This window comes from Carassius gibelio, chromosome B4 (genome assembly GCF_023724105.1).
Source record: "Carassius gibelio isolate Cgi1373 ecotype wild population from Czech Republic chromosome B4, carGib1.2-hapl.c, whole genome shotgun sequence".
NCBI classification, from domain to species: Eukaryota; Metazoa; Chordata; class Actinopteri; order Cypriniformes; family Cyprinidae; genus Carassius; species Carassius gibelio.
The window spans coordinates 15625052-15643284 of record NC_068399.1 but is presented as its reverse complement, the minus strand read 5'-3'; the positions used below and the strand labels follow the sequence as shown (position 1 = coordinate 15643284).

Below are 18233 nucleotides of genomic sequence, written 5' to 3'. Positions count from 1 at the left end.
CATACACCTGCTACTTATGACTGGTTTTGTGGTCCAGGGTCGCATATGGGTATTGGTTTTCAAGAAGGATTCTAAAATAGGAGACCACAAAATGAAACAACTTAAAAAAAAAATGAAGATGGGGAAAGGGAGAGGGTATGGAAATAATGAGACAAAAGGCATATTAAAGCTGTTTTGGTCTTTCTTTTAATATAATAGGCGTTAAGATCATTAATATAGATATAGTCATAAGAACCAACCAACCAACAAACAAAAAGAATATGTCTATAAGATAAAGAAAGGTCAGATAAAAAATGGACATTCATTAATATCCAAAAAATGAATGAATTAGTTTCAGACAAAGCTTGTGTCAACATGTTTCAGTAGGCCTGATGCTAGTTATTTTGTGCTTTACTCTTTAGAATAAAGGTTTATTTTAAGGTTATTAAAATAGACCGTGCCTGGAAAAAATACTGATATTAGGCTAATTATAAAATAAATTGTTTAACGTATTGGCCTAGTTTAATTTACTAATACAATATGACAATAAACTCCAGTTGTTGTTGTTGTTATCATCCTCATTAGTATAATTATTATTGTATAACTTCATTTTGTCAAGGCTAGTGGAATGAGCGCGGGGAAGCGCGCACTCGATGCGCAGGCACCGTGATCTGACAGCACCATAGAGCACGCGCGCGTCTATGACAGAGTTTCGCCATTTTGAACACAAACATATGAGAGATTTTTACTTTCCGATCTTCCTTTCCCTCGCCCTGCGCGTGGGCGGCCGAGATAACTCTGTGTAGTGATTAAGAGCAGACACATTTTCTAAAAACTAATTTATCGATAATAGGGAGCAGAAAAGCAACTTCAGTGAGGACGATGGCTCGCGCTCTGGGCAGATAGTTGAGAGGAAAACGGTCTCGTGGCAGCTGCGGGGTTTCACGAAGCGCGCGCGGGGCAGTAGCAGCAGCAGCAGCAGCCCGTCTGAAGACACACACAGCGGGGGTAAGAGAACATGCACTGCCTGTTTACATACGCAGACAGCACTGCTGGGGCCCACCCTTTCTGCCTGACGCCAAAGCATTCTTGTCTCGAAATGTTTCGCCTAGAAATTGTGTCATTTTTATTCTCTTCAGATCGGAAGAAACTTCTGTAAGAGAGAGCTTCAGCTGAAGTTAGCCAGACAAGCTAGCAAACAAACCGAAAACATCCCATTCTTTAACGTTAAATGACGCTTTACATCTCTAGCAACCCATTTTGAGCTATAAAAGCGTGTTTGTTGGAGTTGTTTCGGTGGAGTTTGGGGTTGTTTTGAAAATACGGAAACCAGTTTTGTAGCTAATGTTAGCCGCTTATGCTAACTGTTGCTAGCGGGGCCCAGTTGTAAACATGCAGCCGCCGAGATCTCCTGCTAAAACTGTTATTCTGCATTGAAAATAACCACCCTTTGTGTGTGGATTTAAAAGTAATACGTCTTCTTTACCCGTCCTAGCTTTATAAGGTGTGAAACATGCTCTGTTATGTTATTGACGTCTGTTGTAAACAATTAATTCAGATCATGTTGTCATTAGCAGCCACATGAGTAATTCATAAGTTCATGCTCTTTAGCTATTTAACTACTGAGTTGTAAAACACGAGGGTTCAGTTTGACGAATGCAATCTCATTTGTAGTTATGTGATGCAGGAACACCCCCCCTCTGGGGGTCCAGGGGTTAGGACAAGTTGCTGGATCAACTTCCTAAGTAGGCAGTTTCTGGACAGTTGTGCAATCAATGCCAGTTATTTAACCTCAGCTGCTGTCATAGATCTCATGCAACATCCCTGCTCGTGTCTGCTGTGTGGCAGCTTATATTGTGTGCAAATGCTGCTGCCTGTTACTATTTTTAATGAGAGACATTTGCTTTCCTGTGTACAATTCACTGGGGAGTCCTCTGCTTGTTATTGTTGCATTATAAGCTCTGCACGTGCACACAGTCATGTCCACAGAAAAGAGAGAAACATTTCCCCTTGCCTATTTTTTTGGCCACTTTTTAAAAAAATGAACAAAGTGCTTCAGCTTGCACAGCTGCAGATCAATGATAGATATTCTTTCCGGTATGTGTTCTCTGTCTCATTTGTCTTAAGATGAGTATGTAGTGCTTAAGGAAGCTGTTACCAGCTGCTGTTTTGAGTGTGCCATATGTGCACGAGATGTGGAGTAGGTGCGCATTTCATTTAGGAAGAAAGTGCGTTGTGTAGCACCTTTTGTTTTAACCTCCTGGATTTTGGTCTAAATGTCAGAAAAGGGCCATTGTCTTTAGTTAATAATGTTGTGATGAAGTAGTATGAAGCTTTTTTCCAATCACAATGTGTTGGTCAATGCAGTCATTCTTAAACTTTAACCTCTTGCGAAATCTGCATTGGGGGAATTGTTAGTTGTCAAGGAAATATTACTGGATTTCGCCTGAAAAAATTCACTAAACAAAAGTAAACGTGACTGCATTTATAATAAATTTTCACCCCTCCCCCCCCATTTTTTTACATTTGCTTAAAATGTATCGCCCTCAGCCTCAGGCCATCCGAGATGTAAAAGAGTTTCTTCGTTGGAACAGAATTTGAGAAATTTATTACATCAATTGTTCACCAATGGATCCTTTGTAGTGGTGGCGTCAGAATATGAGTCCAAATAGCTGATAAAAACAACATGCTAATAAACGCAAGTCCAGTCGATTAATTACTGTCTGGTGAAGTGAAAAGCTACGTGTTTATAAGAAACAAATTCATCATCAAATTGCTCTTCATGCCTCATGTTTTGTTTTGAGTGGGATGTGTTAGTTGGATGCTTAAAAAGGTCCACCAATTATTTCTGTCCCCTTCCTTGTTCGACTGTTCTCCAGGCGTTTTAACTTTAAAATCACTTCTGGCCAAAATATCCATAATAGTCCATAATAACACTTCTTCCAATTAAAAACTTCATCCTCTGTCTGTTCAGTCCTCTCACATCAAAATACACCATATTTTTTTTATGAGTTTTTGATTTGTAAACAGTGTTCATCCGTGCATATTTCGCTCTTGATTCAGACATGATCACTTTTTGACTGGAGAAAGCAAAATAATGTATGGTGGAAGGAATTGTTGGACTTTAAAATTATTAAAGATGGATTTGCTTATTACAAACATGCAGCTTTGGGCTTTACAAGACGTTAATTGATGGACTGGAGTCATGTGGATTATTGTGATTATTTATCAGCTGTTTGGACTCTCAATCTGACGGCACCTATTCACTGCAGAGGATGCACTAGTGAGCAGGTAATGTAATGCTACATTTCTACAAATCTGTTCTGATGAAGAAACAAACTCATCTACATCTTGAATGGCCTGAAGGCGAGTACATTTTTAGCATATTTTCATTTTTGGGTGAACTGTTCCTTTAATGCTTGACGTCTGTTCTCAAGACTCATATTTATTTGTTGTACAAACCACTGTAGTGCCATTTAAGCACGCACTTAAAATAACTGTTTGCATGTCTGCTAGAGAGTCAGTATAGGGGTAACTTTGAGGAAGAGAGTGTTTATGTGCATTTGTTTACTGTTGATAAGGAAATAACTTTTGTACACTGCATCTTCAGTTCATGAGACCTTCAATAGTTCTGATTTTAGTCTTGCACAGTCTGTTGTGTGTTTCTTATCTCCAAGGTTCCTCGACTATATGATGTAATGTGTTTTTATACATTGTTGACTAGGGTTAGGAGTCATAAGAAATTTTCCAATTCCATTAAAATCATTAAATAACTATTAAAAAAATACTGCAAAAAATGCACAGTACTCATTAATTACTGTTATATGATTTACTGTAAACTTTAAAGTTTGGCAATGTCAAAATTCAACATATTACAGTATACAAATTTTACGGTTACATTTAAATTAGCTATTATGTTTTTTTTTTACTATTTTACCTTCATTGAATGTAGTGTTTGATGTTTTTTACACTATCAATAAAATTCCTTTGAGGGCTAAGACTCTTGTTTATTTCCCTAAATTACTGAAATATAAACTGTTATACTTCGTTATAACCATGTATGCATGCACTCCATAAAGCACCTATTTTACAAATAATAATGCAGTCAGGAGATTGTGTGATGCAATGAGTGGTTTCCACATTTTTAAACATTTGAAATGCATGAAAATAAATATATTTTCTATCACTTTATCACTCTTGAAATTACCTTTACACTAAATAATCTAACCTGCATACTTGCATTACAATAGCAGTCTATTTATTTAGTGGTCCAAATTGAAGTCAGTATGTATTTTAATGACAATATGGGACAAATATAATGTTATTTAGTAGGGGTGGGATGATACAGATACCTCACGATTCAATTCTGTGGCTATATGTGGTCCACGATATGATATCATCACGATTCGCGATATCTACGATATTGAATATATTGGAAGAAATTTCATCAACAATATATCACGATATATGTGACTGAAAAGAAAAAGAAGGAATAAGGAAATAAGGAAATATTATGCATTTATTAATGCCAACATTTCCAACATTGTGAAAAGAAATGTGCATTTGCATAATAACTCACTGCCTCCTGGTCTTAAATGTAAACACTGTACATCTAGACAGATAAAAGTGCATGAACATTACAAAACAACATGAACATTAACGTGTAAACCATAATACTGAAACGTCAGTAGTAAGTTACTGTAAACAGTGGACACATCAAGGCATATTCCTCTTGAGGAACACTAACTGATCAGCATGCTCAGATGTAAGAGCACACCTCTGAGCAGAGATTATGTCAAATAAATTTGGCGATGGACTTAGTGATACTCTGTGCCCTCGGCGACCCAAAGGGGAGCTTTGCTTTCAACGCAGTAGTGATTGTCAGCTGACTTGGTTTGCCCTCATTATCACCTGAGAGTAGTTCACTGTGATACCGAACGAGGTGCATTTGCAGATTCTTAGTGTTGCTGTTATATTTTATCTTTGCAAAGCAGTTCTTGCAGATTGCATAGTCTTTATCCAGTGCCTTTCCATCGACTGTCTCGTAAAACCCGAAGTGTCTCCACACTTTAGAGTGGAAACTAGCGGGTGGGTCTTTGATTAGTTTTTTTATTGTTTTCCGCCATTCTTCTCGCTTCTCTTTTTTTCTGCAGTTCTCTGTTGTTGTTAGTTAACTTGTGTTCTTCACCGGCCGCTGTTTGCGCCACTTTACCCCTATTTACTCGAACAGCGCCCCCCGCAAACAGAATGGTAGATATTGGGTAGTGACCGTGACACTGACAATGGGTAAATTAATCATTTTGTGTTGTAATAAAATATCGATATTGGGCGTTAGTGTATTGATTATTTATTGCGACAGAGAGCACAACAATATATTGCAATATCGATTTTTTTTCCCACCCCTATTATTCAGTGGTGGCAGGTGCTGCGCCCTGCCGATAAATGTAGAGGAGAGACAAAACAACATGCAAAACACCATTATTAAAGGCTCGAGTGCGTGTACAGTCCTGGGAAATGATGTGTTCATTAGTTAAAGACGCGGTGCAGCGCGTCTGTGGAGTGCACGTCATTGGAAACAATGTGCTCAGTAATTAAAGAGGCAGGGGGGCATTTCTGTTATTTGGTTTGTGATATCTTTTACGGGAAACGTCGAATCGTCAGAACACTGGTGCAGGGCTGCTCACATCGCTTGGTCACGTGTCGCACCATAACAGTTTTCAAAACTTAGAAATTGTCCACAGTTCCGGTTCTTTAACAAAAAACTGAACCGATTCTGGATAAGATTCCCAACCCTATTGTTGACACATTATACCCTCTTTGCATGATTTGTTACATTGGTTTAAAGCGTTTTTCACCCTCTGCCCACATTATTTTTGTAAGATTTGCATTTTCTGGTTTCTTTTCCCCAGTGTCAGTCCGTCTGAGGCGTGTATTCGAGGAAGGCCTGGTGGGAAGTGGACCTCATGCAGATTAATGCTAGGTCATTCTGTGCTGTCTGCATTCTGCCACTCAAATGCCTGTCTGCCTGTGGAGGAGGTGTAACTAAGGATTCACACGTTTCATCAGCTGGTAAAAATATATTTATTTAACAAATGCTATTAATGTTCCAGAGCTCGGATTCCTGAAGAGTCTTTAATATAGGCTCACTAACGCATCACAGGCCTATGAGGCTGTGTGAAATGTATTGCCCAGAGTGTGATGCGTGGGTATCAGTCATCTTGTGGGAAAGGTCTGCTTTGTTCATGACCAGAGTTGTTAGAAAATCTTCACAGCCCAGGTGATTTCAATCAGTACTGAAAGAAGGAAAGTTGCTCTTCATGTTCCAGTTGCCTCATGTTTTGTTCTGAGTGGGATGTGTTAGTTGGATGCTTTAAAGGTCCATCAATTATTTCTGTCCCCTTCCTTGTTCGACAGTTCTCCAGATTCTTTCATCTGTTAGTTCTGCTTTCCATCGTTAACCCCCACCCCCCCACGCATTCTACAGCTTTGTTCCAAAACCTGTTAGACTGCCTAGATCCTGCATAGACAGCAGCTTTCTGATATAACTCTAACCGCAATGGAACTTCATAAGCGACTGATTTGGAACACAGTGGTTCTCAACCGTGGGGACGGAGCTTCAGCAAACTTCCAAGGGGCAACTCGAAATCATTAAAAAGCATTTAAATTTATCAATGATTTCTAATATTTTGAAATAATCTAACTATAAATAAAAATGCGATAATAACTGTTGTTTCATTAACAGCATTCTTAAAAGTGTCTGAAAACACAATTGTGTATACTCCTACTAGTTTCTAGGATCTAGGAGGAAAATTGTGTATACTCCTAGGATCACCTTCTCGGCAATAGAAATTTCTCCTCACTTTCAAGTCTTCTCTTCAGGCCTGGGCTTCCTGCTGCAGCAGCCACCGCCGCCATCATGTTCTGGAAGTTTGACCTGAACAACACCTCCCATATCGACCAGCTGCTGGATCGAGAGGGAGTGACTCTGAGAGAGTTGATGGAAGAGGAGGATGTCCTGCAGGAGTGCAAAGCACAGAACCGCAAGCTCCTCCTCTTCCTCTCCAAGGATCACTGTATGCAGGAGCTGGTCACATTTATCACGGAGGAGCCCCCTGCTGACCTGGAGGAGAAAACTCGCTTCAAGTAAGACAGATTCACGGTTTTGCACCTTATTTCGCAAGTTTTGACCAACCAGACACTGCAACAGTGGGGCAGCCAATGCAGCCAGTGCAGATTTTGCATGTGTTTGATGTGTTGACCAAAAGAAAGCTACTTCGTTTAAGAGCTGTGCTTTATACACTGCTACACTGTTGAAAGTAAACAGTGTACTTTTTAACTTGCAAAGTTTTCCCAAATTTCACTAATGTGACTGCACTTACTTGTAACCAAGGCCTTAAAAATGGCTGGCAGTAAAAAGCATTCCAACTGGTACTGAGAATTGCGCAATTATGATGATAGGACATATGTGTTTTTCACTGGTAGCCCTGCATGTCTGGAGCTCCTGGTTACGGGAGGGCTATAAAACTGACAGTGAAGATGTAGAAGTGCAGACAAGTGGAGTTAAATTGACAAATGAAGGAAGAAATTAGTGATGTGTATACTGTTCTGCTACTTCTATGTTTTAAATCAGAGTTGCTTTGTTTGTGAGGGTTGTGCTGTTTAACAAAATATAGGAAAATCTCATGTTCTGAAGGGTTGAAAAAAATCTATCAGTTTTAGCACGCTCTGTTGGGGCCATATGGTTAGAGAGAGAGAAAGACATTAGAGTTCATTTAAAACGAATCATTTGGTTCTCTGTGTGTAGGAGGCAGAATCATTTGTCTTGAAATGAGCAAGTGGATTCACTCAAAATGTCTTTTCTCTCCAAGTATTGTGAAATGTTATTACACTGAGTGAAATATGTTCTCAGCAGCACTGATCCAGATTTTTTTGCTTGGTGAAATTTTTGTCAAATGCAGAATCCTACAATAAGATATAATGCACTGCCGCAGAGTTTATTATCTTCTCTTGTGGCTCAGACAACATTGCACCACTGAGTTGACCAGTGTTTTCTTTAGTGCTATCTTAGTAACAGAAGATAAGTAGTTCTATAGAGTAACTTTGTTAGTTTTGAAATGCCTTCGTTGGACCCTCAGAAAGGGGCTAAGTTTGTAATGCTAAAAGCCAAGTCACCATAGACCTTTTTTTTTTGGCCTTTTCCATTTGCTGTTTGATTGTGTTGTCACATGTTAATTGTAATTAATATAGACGTTTTGATTCGTTTATCCAGGTTTCCAAACGTAGCCTGTGAGCTCCTGACCTCTGATGTGGCTCTTATCAATGATAAGCTGGGTGGAGATGAATCCCTTTTGGAGAAGCTCTACCACTTTCTGGAGCAAGAGCCGCCCCTTAACCCCCTGCTGGCGTCCTTCTTCAGCAAAACCATCGGCAACTTGATTGCACGTAAAACAGACCAGGTACGCACACCTGTTCCACGCAACTCCGAAAATGAACACACACAACAGGGCACAAAGAAAATATGGGGGTTATTTGTTCGATTTGTTTAGTTAGTAAGTTGTCTGTCATTGCACATGCAGGTAATCTCTTTCCTAAGGAAAAAACACAACTTTATCAGTCTGGTGCTGAATCACATTGATGCCTCGGCCATGATGGACCTTTTGCTGCGCCTCATCAGCTGTGTAGAGCCTGCCCCCTTGAGGATGGAGGTCCTTAATGTAAGCACACTAACATTTACATATAAAATAGAATGAACAGATTTAAAGGGGCGCTTATAAACTGTGTTCTGTTCTATCTATATCTAATATGCACTGTGTGAATGATTGCGTGTGTTGTTGACTCTACAAGTGAATTTGAGGGTTATACGATGGTTAATCTTGTTCAAAAGCATTTTACATTGATCTACCTCTAGGTTCATGAGCCATTTGTAGAAATTATGGCTTTAAGTAATATTAATAAGTTGCTTAAATGAGACATTGACCTGCATTAAGCCTGACTGTTATCCTCCAAGTCCTGGCTGAATCCTCACTCATTATTACGGGGCTATGATTCTAGTCTGTGAATGAATGTATTTGCAGTGGCTGAATGAGGAGAGACTCATCCAGAGACTCACAGAGCTCATGCACACAGGGAGAGATGAAGAGGTACAACATATCCCTCACTCTGCTGAACTTTTCAACCCCAGCCCACGTGATTTTCAATTATGGAAGTTTAAAAAAAGGACATTCTTGTTGTTCTGCAGAGACAATCTAATGCATCCCAGACTCTTTGTGACATTATTCGACTTAGTCGAGACCAGGCCAATCAGCTGTCAGAGGTCCCCGAACCAGACCCCTTACTCGCTGTCCTGGAGTCGTAAGTGTCTAATCTGATTAGCTAAGATCTCAGTCCTGTAACATAGTGGGCCATGTGTAACAATTTACACACTCTGTAAAGACAGCTGTTTTTGTACGAAAAGGCTGTTTTTGTATTGCATCCATTTGTATTTATGTCTTTGTAGACAAGAGAATGTGGCGGAGCTTTTGAAGAACATGTTTGAAGGGGAAAGGACCGAAGCGTCTGTCGTCAATGGAACGCAAGTGCTTCTTACGTTACTGGAGTCACGAAGGTCAGGGTGAGTTCATCCATTACAGGGCCTAATTAATCCTGAAATAAACAGCCATGCTTGGACGCTTGCTGTTCTTCCTCTTTTCTTTTTTTTTGGGGGGGAATCTTTGATCTTTGATCTTATCTCTCTGTCTGATGTTGTTAGGCTGGAGGGTCTGATGGACCTGTATTCTCAGGGATGTGAAAGGTCTTACACTGTCAACAGCAGTATTTTACGTGCTATTGAGCCTCATCTAAAGGACTTCCAGCAGCTCCTGCTGAACCCTCCTACGGTACCATCACGCACACACACTCACATGAAACTCCATCTGGGCATAAATGTCATCTCAGGGCTTTTGAACCATTCTTGCTATGTGCATAACTAAAGTAAAACCTCTTAAGTAACTGATTTGGAAAAACTCTACATCGGTGTCACTCTTCACAAAAAACGCTCATTGAGAAACTTACATGAGTTTGTGTGTTTTTAAGCTAATTAAGTTCTTTAGGTATCAAAATACATGCCACACCCAAATATTTGAAGGAATCATTATTTTTTCAGGAAAGTCTATGTAAATCTGTTACTGATCTTAATTCAAATGATTCATTCATACATGCCATTTTTCTCATAATATTTTGAAAATTTTAATTAATTCAGTCTTCCTGAGAAATTACAGTCTTCTCTAGCTAAACCCCGCCTCTTCACCGTCAATTGCAAGCTCACAATAATGTTTGGGCTCTATGCCCTCATCTCAAAATCCAATCAGCATCCAATGGGCAGAACCAAGTTCCTGCCATGCATTTTTTTTTTTTTTGATAATCTGTTGCACTCGGATATACATTGCAATTCAAAAGAAACAATCAGTAGCTACTTAATTTTCAATGTGACTTCATTAAGTCTTTGAAGGTAACATAATATTGCTGCTGAATTTTGGGGAACAGCCTTCAGGAGCATCATTTTAATGTTTCAGTCTTTGTTGGCAGCACAGTAAGTTCTGGCACAGAGCTTCTGTCTCAACAATCATTGTGCAATGCTGAGAGTGACAGCGCTCTAACAACGTGTCAATCTCCCGCTACTTGCTTTGGAACAGAGAAGTGCAATACTCACTACAGTGGGCGTTCTGGAGCAGCCCCTGGGGAGCGCCCGCCTTCATGTGGCCAGACTGGTGGCTTCTCTGCTGCAGACTTGCGACCTCAGCATCTGCCAAGAGATCTGCAGACTCAACACCATGGACCTGCTGTTGGTAAATCACTGACGCACGCACATCGAATATCACAGACTCAACACTATGAGCTGGCTGTGAGTGGGCGATCTTGTTTTTCATCATTTACTTTTCTCTCCACTTCTCTCTGGTTGCAGGATTTATTCTTTAAATACACCTGGAATAATTTCTTGCACTTGCAAGTGGAGCTGTGTGTGGCATCCATTCTGAATCACTCTGCCCACGTGGACCTCCAGAACCCAGGTCTGCAGAACCACGAGGAGAGACCGGCAACAGGCACAGGCGGCCAAGCGGAAGAGGGAACACCTGGCCAGAACAGCACCTCTGACCCAGCAAACATGCCCATTAAAGATGTTCTTGTTGCCAATGTAGGCCATCTGCTTTAGTTCATATCCGTTTTTGTTCATGACCGCTTCCTTTTGGTGCCTATTTTCAAATTGACTTACAGGAAACAATGTAGTGAGCCTTGGTGGCTATTAATTCAAGCTTAATTTTCACTACTTAACATATGTACTACTGTTCAAAAGTTTGGGTCAGACAGATTTTTTTAGTATTTAGCAAGGAAAACAAAGGATAACAAACTGATCAAAAGTGACCGTAAAGACATGAGTAATAAAAAAAAATCTGAGAAATGCTGCTCTTTTCATGAAAAAAAGTCTTACAAACTTTTGAATGGTAATCTATTGTGCACACTTTGGTTTAGGTATTTGAACAAACCACTGACCCTATGTAATGACCTTTGGTTCATCCCCCACCTTGAATGATATCATGTGTAGTCATGTGGTTTGTTAAGTAGAGGTGTGTCGTTTTTTTTCTTCTGCATATTCTTTGTTATCCTTTTTTGAATGCCCTTTTCTATGCTCTTTTGTGTTTCCTTTTTATTCATTATTCTCAATGTTTGACTGTTTGCTTTCCTCAGCTCTTTCAGCATTGCCGGCTGGTGCAAAGGATTCTGGATGCTTGGGAGGAAAATGACAAAAATCAGTAAGAGCATTTCTTTGTTGTCATTGATTTCTAAGCATGTGTGACAGCATGACGCTCATCTTGATATCCATCAAATCGTCAGTGTGTTTGTTGGCTGTCTGTTTGTTTCTGCTATTGGCTGATTGTAGTTTCTCTACTTTAATCTCCAGGGCTGAAGGAGGAAGGCGAAGGGGAAACATGGGCCACCTGACAAGAATTGCAAACACTGTGGTTCAAAACCTGGAGAAAGGGCTGGCTCACTCTCAAATGAACGACCTAATTAAAGGTTTGTCGTTCAGGGATATGTCAAAAGAGTTTATGAACTGAAGATGTCTGAGATCATAATCACTTGTATATCCACAGAGCTGCCAGAAGACTGCAGAGGCCGCTGGGAGAGTTTTGTGGGTGAGACATTGAGAGAGACCAACAGGAGAAACACGGTGGATTTGGTGAGGAAAGCACGTATCTTTTTTTTGTCACTTACACTTTCATTAAGAGCATGTAACGTGGTTTGATGCTGATTTCTGATTGGTTCTCTCACTGTGTTCCAGGTGAGCACCCATAACTTACACTCATCTAGTGAAGATGATGACATGGAGAGCGCTTTCCCCAATGATCTGTCCATCCAACAGGTAAAAAGCAGCAAATAAATAGCCAGAATGCTTACAACTGATTGGCTAACATTTAAGCGTTCATTTTTCTTTTGCTTTCAGGCGTTCTCTGATTACCAGATTCAGCAGATGACCGCCAACTTTGTGGATCAGTTTGGTTTTAATGATGAGGAGTTCAATGAACATGATGAAAATATCAAGTGAGTGCTGAAGACGTATTATGTATAAATGTTTCTCATAGGGCTGCACGATTAATCGAATGCAATTGTCATGCACATCTTTTCAATAAAGCCGGTTCAGTGATTAGTAATAAATCTCCATCACCTGCTTTTAGATGGAGCCGTAGATCTCTGACAAGCTACACAAAAAACAGACACAGACGGTATAATCATCCGATTATGAAATTGTTCGCGATAATGACACCTGTTTGCTTCTTGGTGAATTACTGCTGCTCCATCTGAAAGCACTTGAAAATACCATATTTAATAACATGTTTTTACTTCAAACTCACTTCATAACATCAGTCATGTTTTTTAAATAAATCGATGATGGTGATGTGGCTTCTTACACAGAATAAGGCACGCAACATATTTAATGTATTCCAATGAATACATTATAGATATACCTTATTATAACGAAGATTCTGTTTATTCAGCAACCACAAGAGCACCCTCTGGCCTTTAGATGAAGATTTACTACTGATCACAGAACCGTGCTTCACTGACAAGATACGCATGACAATCGCAGCTCCGGTCTAATCACCATTTTGATTTATCTTGCAGCCCTAGTTTCTAAAATCCAGTGATAAGTATTGCCATATATCAGAATGCTGCAGAGACATGAACTGATGTACAGTGCTTATATGTTTCTGTGGTCAAGACTGTCATTATGATTTTTGAGAGACCTTTTTCAATCTTGCAGTGCTGCATTCGATCGAATTGCTGAAATTAACTTCAATATAGATGCAGATGATCATAGTGTAAGTGTCAGCCTCTGAAAACATCGTCCATTCTTCAAATGATCACTTAGCCCTGCTGTAAGTGTTTTGATGCTTTATTCGGATTGTTCTGCTCTCTAGGCCAATGCTGCAGCTTTTGAGGCATGTTGTAAAGAGAGAATCCAGCAGTTCGATGACTGTGAGGAAGAGGAGGATATTTGGGATGAAAAAGAAATAAACTATGCAACACAAATCAAATCTAGATCGAGGTACAGCACATGGATGATATGCTTGAGGAAATATATTCTCCTGTTTTGTTCATTTGAATTCACATTCTGGATTTATTCTTTCCAGGTTCGGGGTGTCTCTTTCTTCAGATAGTTCACCCAAGAGTGCAGTGAGAAATGGGGGTGGAGGCTGCGGGTCGGCCTCTGAGGAAGAGGATGTTGAGGAAGAGGCCAGTCCTCAGCAGTCTGCAGCAGCTCAGGCTCAAAGTGAGCGCTGCAACATCACCCACAACTCTGAATCTTTCAGATGAATTAGTTTATTGAACATTTTTGTGCTTGTGTACAGATTCAAGCTGGACGGCGAGCTTTGGTGAGACTGAGGTGAGCTCCTCTAGCTCCTGGGGTGGCCCCCCTCAGCAGGGAGGTGAGGGTCCGCAGGACACAAGCTGGTCCTCCTTCACTGAATTCCAGCCATTCGGCAGGTAAAAACACAAGTTGTATAATGCTTGTTATGACACTCTTTTGGAATGTTTGTTAAAGTGAGGTAATATTGGTTGGGCTGTGTTTGAATTATGGGAATACCTTTATCAGTGCTGATCCATTGACTTTTCCATTACAGCACAGAGTCCAGCCAGACTGAGGGACAAGCTCAACAAGGCCAAGAGAAGAACTGTGAGTGTGCTGTATTTGAGTCTGTCTGAATATTAACTCTGTTAATACACAACGTGGGAAGTAGTCCACCAACAGACAGTTTTCGGTCTTAAATTTACCTGATGAAATGTTTAAAGTGGTAATATCATGGGGAATCACATTTTTCTTGATCTTTTCAGTACAATGAAAACATTTAGAACATAACTTCCTATTCAGAAATGCATTCACTTAGTGAACCCTTCATTTTTATCATATTTATTTTTTGCAGCGGCTGGCAGTGGTTCGTCTACAGGAGCGTGGGAAGGAAATCCTAGGCAAGAAGCCCCTTTGGCAGCAGACAGCAGCTCGTCTGGAGGTCCAGACAGTGAAGAGGACCCTGGAGAAAATAAGACAGAGGGTTCCTGTAAAACACCTGCCAACCAGCCAACAGCACCCTCGAGGTTAGAGCACTTTGAGAAGAAATAGCAGCATTAGTGTTTTAATGTAGTTCCATGTAGGACACTTCCCTATATCTAAGTAATTTACCATATTATGAGGAGTTTTCACAGACAAAATCCGGTGATTTCAATAGGAAATTTCATGTAACGGGTGAAAGATTTTTGTAGGGTTTAAATTGGTTGTTTTGAAAGTGACTTTGTGATGCTTTATTGCTATACCCACAAAATGTATTAATGTTGACTGCCCCTTTAGATTGCCTCTTACTCCACTTTTTCCAGTTGATTCAATCAAGTTTTAAACAATCTAATGATGAAAAGTGAATTTGATTCTGTAAAGACGTAGAAGTATTAAGTGGTAAACTCTTATCTCTGCAGCGAGGTGCCTACTGAAGCTCTGGAGAAGCTCAGCATCACAGACAATAGTGAGTCTTCAGCGTCTACAGAAGAGTCGGGCGCTACCACTGTGACGGAGACCAGGTCAATGTGAATGTGTATTAACCAGATGTTATGTTAGATAAAAAGAGCCATCCACCCTCTCTTACACTCTCTTATTCCTCCACAGAGTCGAGGCACCTGCTTCAGCTGAGATCATGCCCAATGGACCGGTCTGAAGGCTCTGGATACAAGTCCGACCCACTCTCCGCCTCTTCCATTCTGAACCCCCAAACCTCAATAACACTTTTGGTGTTTAAATAAAGAATGCTGCCATGTTATTGGTCCTGGATACTGCCAATCAGCCCATAATTGGAGAAGGAAGCCAGGGGCATGTAACACAAGAAACCAGTAACCAGTACAGTGCTCAGAGGTGTTAGTCTTTTAATCCTTTCAACTTTGTATGAAATATGTAGCAGTGACCGTGTGATTACAGGATCTGTCAGGACTTCTTTTTTTTTTTTTTTTTTGGTTTGTGTCCCTCCCTTAATTTTTCTGGATTAGTATTTTCCGCTCGCAGCCTTGGATGGTGGAAAACAGGGATGTGAAGGCCCTCATTGGAAAGCGCAGACTCATCCTTCACAGCATAACGTCTTGAACATCTTCACGCAAAATTGAAAGCCTCGTTGCCTGACAACAGCCTCTGCATCAATTTACTGTATGTTGAAGCACAACTGAAATGTTCTGTAATGCTTGACACATTTCTGCCCTGCCAAGTTCACTTTTAGGATTTTTTAAGAACATATTATCATGGCCTAATCTCATTAAATCGTGTATTTGAATGTTCTGAAGTGCTTTGGGGCAGAAATGTATGACACTGTGTCCACATCGGCACGTGTGTAGTAATGTTTCATCATTTAATTTCAATTTGACTCATTTGGAAACGATACATTAGTGGTGGGGGTGTGCCTCTGATTTTTTTGGGACTTTTTTTATTGCATGCAAAACATTTATCAAGCATATACTAGCAGCTGTATTTTCCCCGACAACTTTCTAGCTAGTTAGTCAAGACCTTCTGATTGTATTGAATTACTTTTGGCCATTCTTTTCCCCCTCGCCTCAGATCAGCTAAACGATTAATCGCCGGTTTAAAGTAGAAAGCTTAAAGTAATTGTAATAACCTTTGCCTTAAGTTACAAATTCTTCAGAATCCCTGTTAAAGGACAGAAGGGTTTCCCACAAAGCTTAACAGGCTGTTTATGTCTGTTTAAAATTTTACGTGGTTTCGAAAGAACTGCCCCTCACAATTTTATATGTATCCCTGTCTAACGCAAATGCAGGACCTGATTCTTTTTATTCAAGAGGCCTAGAATATTTGCCCCAACTCAGTAATATATCACATAAGAAATACTCCACAGGACAGTGTTATGTATCATCCGTTTTTTTTTTTTTCTAAAGCCAGAACTCTTGTTTAATGCTGTCAGAAAGACTTTTCAGACTTGTGTCCGAACCCTTCGGTAGCTCTCGTTGGAAATACCAAGATCCACCTCTTTAAATATTTCATCCTGAACAACATGTGATTATTTTTTCTTCCAGGATTTTTTTTTGTTTTTTGGCTATCACATTTCACGCATCATATCTCTACAGGCTTACTATGGTACCAAATCTGTTGGATTACAGGATTGGGATATTGCATTATTTATTTTGCACTTATGGAGGTGTTAGTATGGAGACCTGGTCTCCCATCATGCATTGGAACACCGTGTATTTTTATTTTTTCTCGCTCCTCATGATCTTTGGTTCTGGAGTGTAAATCCTCCATTGACTCTGCTTCTTATATCTATAACATGTTCAGATAGGTTTGTTTCCAAAGCCAAAAGTATGTTATTTGCCTTTTGTCTTTAACTGTAAAAAAAAAAAAAAAAAGAAAAGAAAAAAAATCTTATTTTTAACTTTAACCAATATTATTTTACATATTGTAGAGATTCTAATTTATGTGATCTTCAGCAACCAAAATATTGCTCCGTTCAATTCTGTCCCCGTGTCTGGACTGTTTCTGTACATTCGCAGCTTGGTTGGGAGTTTGAACTTTTGTATTCATTTATTTTCCCAAGAGATGTCTGTTACACAGCTATAGATATTTAACAGATTATGGTTGTATTATTTTCAAAAGCTGCCAAACATTAATTTTAATAAGACTGTTCCAGGTTCGATTCTATTACAACAGAAAGTAATTTTGACGCGTTCATCAGAATGTTCAAGTCATCCACTTACAGTTAAAGTTTAAGACATTACTCTGCGATGAACTTTTACATTTTATGTTTCTAAAGTAAAGATTTAGATATTATCCAGATTTCAAACGATGTTAATACCACAGTCTATGGTTAACACGGGACAGCTGTCACCCTGTGAAATACTTGATTCTGATTGGCCAATCGCCTCTATACAAGTACTTTCATCCGGGTAACGAACTGAAACGGCGCACTTTCCTGTCAAACTACACCGTAAATGGTGCGATCTTGTTTCTTATAACTTGTATCAAAAATACAAAATTCAAGGTAATATAATTTTAATATATTTAATGTTCGTGTATTTGTGGGGTGGGTTTGGGTAACTAGTCAAGTTATGTTAAGTTGGACCACAGTTTAGGTAACGTCTTAAATAACAGCGTTAACGTTATTTTTTGTTTATTAGAAACTGAAAGAGGTCGAAATTATTCTCTGGTAACTGACAGCATCGAACCTGGAACATTTTTGTACAGCTGTAACGTTACAAGCTCCCTGCAGTCCTCTCCCTCGAATAATACAGTGACCTTGATTGGATTTCATGGATGTAACGTATTTCATGCACTTGTAAATAGTGGTTATATATCTCCATGCCAGAGTAATGATGCTGGATTTGAGCAGTTGGAAGGGAAGGACACATGCTGCAGGATAAATTAATTACCATGTTTCAGAGCACTTCAAGTTCACAACTTCCCGCTAGTCATTCGTTTTATTTAGACTGAGCATTAGTATATTGAGACGAGTTGGTCAGAATATAAGGTATTCATTCATGGCATAAAGGGTAGTTCTCAGCACATTGACATTTGTATAGACTGGGTCTGTACATTATACTGTTGCCTACATCAGTACCTATATATTTTGATATTTTCAGAATGGAATAAATCTGTTATTGAGAGAAATGATCTCCATCAGTTAAGATGGCGGAGTGAAGCTCCCCATCCCTTTCTTGTGCAGCTGTGTGCTTTGAAA

At 39.7% G+C, this 18233-nt stretch overlaps 1 protein-coding gene across 4 annotated transcripts; it reads left to right on the top strand.

Moving 5' to 3' along the window:
- The first annotated feature begins 595 nt into the window (after positions 1-595).
- LOC127956918 (serine/threonine-protein phosphatase 6 regulatory subunit 2) lies at positions 596-18163 on the top strand. Of its 4 annotated transcripts, none has more exons than XM_052555206.1 (24): positions 596-987; positions 5889-6048; positions 6859-7122; positions 8249-8435; positions 8556-8693; positions 9054-9119; positions 9218-9330; positions 9476-9589; positions 9728-9854; positions 10650-10802; positions 10919-11149; positions 11701-11765; positions 11915-12030; positions 12108-12193; positions 12296-12376; positions 12458-12555; positions 13277-13334; positions 13434-13561; positions 13647-13786; positions 13866-14001; positions 14139-14191; positions 14439-14610; positions 14983-15084; positions 15170-18163. In XM_052555206.1, exons 3-24 carry the CDS (start codon positions 6896-6898, stop codon positions 15216-15218), a joined length of 2640 nt encoding a protein of 879 aa, XP_052411166.1. In that variant the 5' UTR covers positions 596-987; positions 5889-6048; positions 6859-6895; the 3' UTR covers positions 15219-18163. The 4 variants fall into 4 exon arrangements, with proteins under 4 accessions (XP_052411166.1, XP_052411163.1, XP_052411165.1 ...); XM_052555203.1 differs by having other exon boundaries at positions 668-987; positions 9197-9330; positions 12108-12202; XM_052555205.1 differs by having other exon boundaries at positions 669-987; positions 12108-12202.
- The last annotated feature ends 70 nt before the right edge of the window (positions 18164-18233 follow it).

Bases quoted from the DNA above. Each gene is read 5' to 3' on its own strand.
- LOC127956918 (XM_052555203.1), top strand. From the start codon at position 6,896: ATGTTCTGGAAGTTTGACCTGAACAACACCTCCCATATCGACCAGCTG. The intron at 9,855-10,649 runs GTACCATCACGC...GCTTTGGAACAG, and splicing joins TCCTGCTGAACCCTCCTACG to AGAAGTGCAATACTCACTAC. The intron at 12,556-13,276 runs GTGAGTGCTGAA...TCAATCTTGCAG, and splicing joins GAACATGATGAAAATATCAA to TGCTGCATTCGATCGAATTG.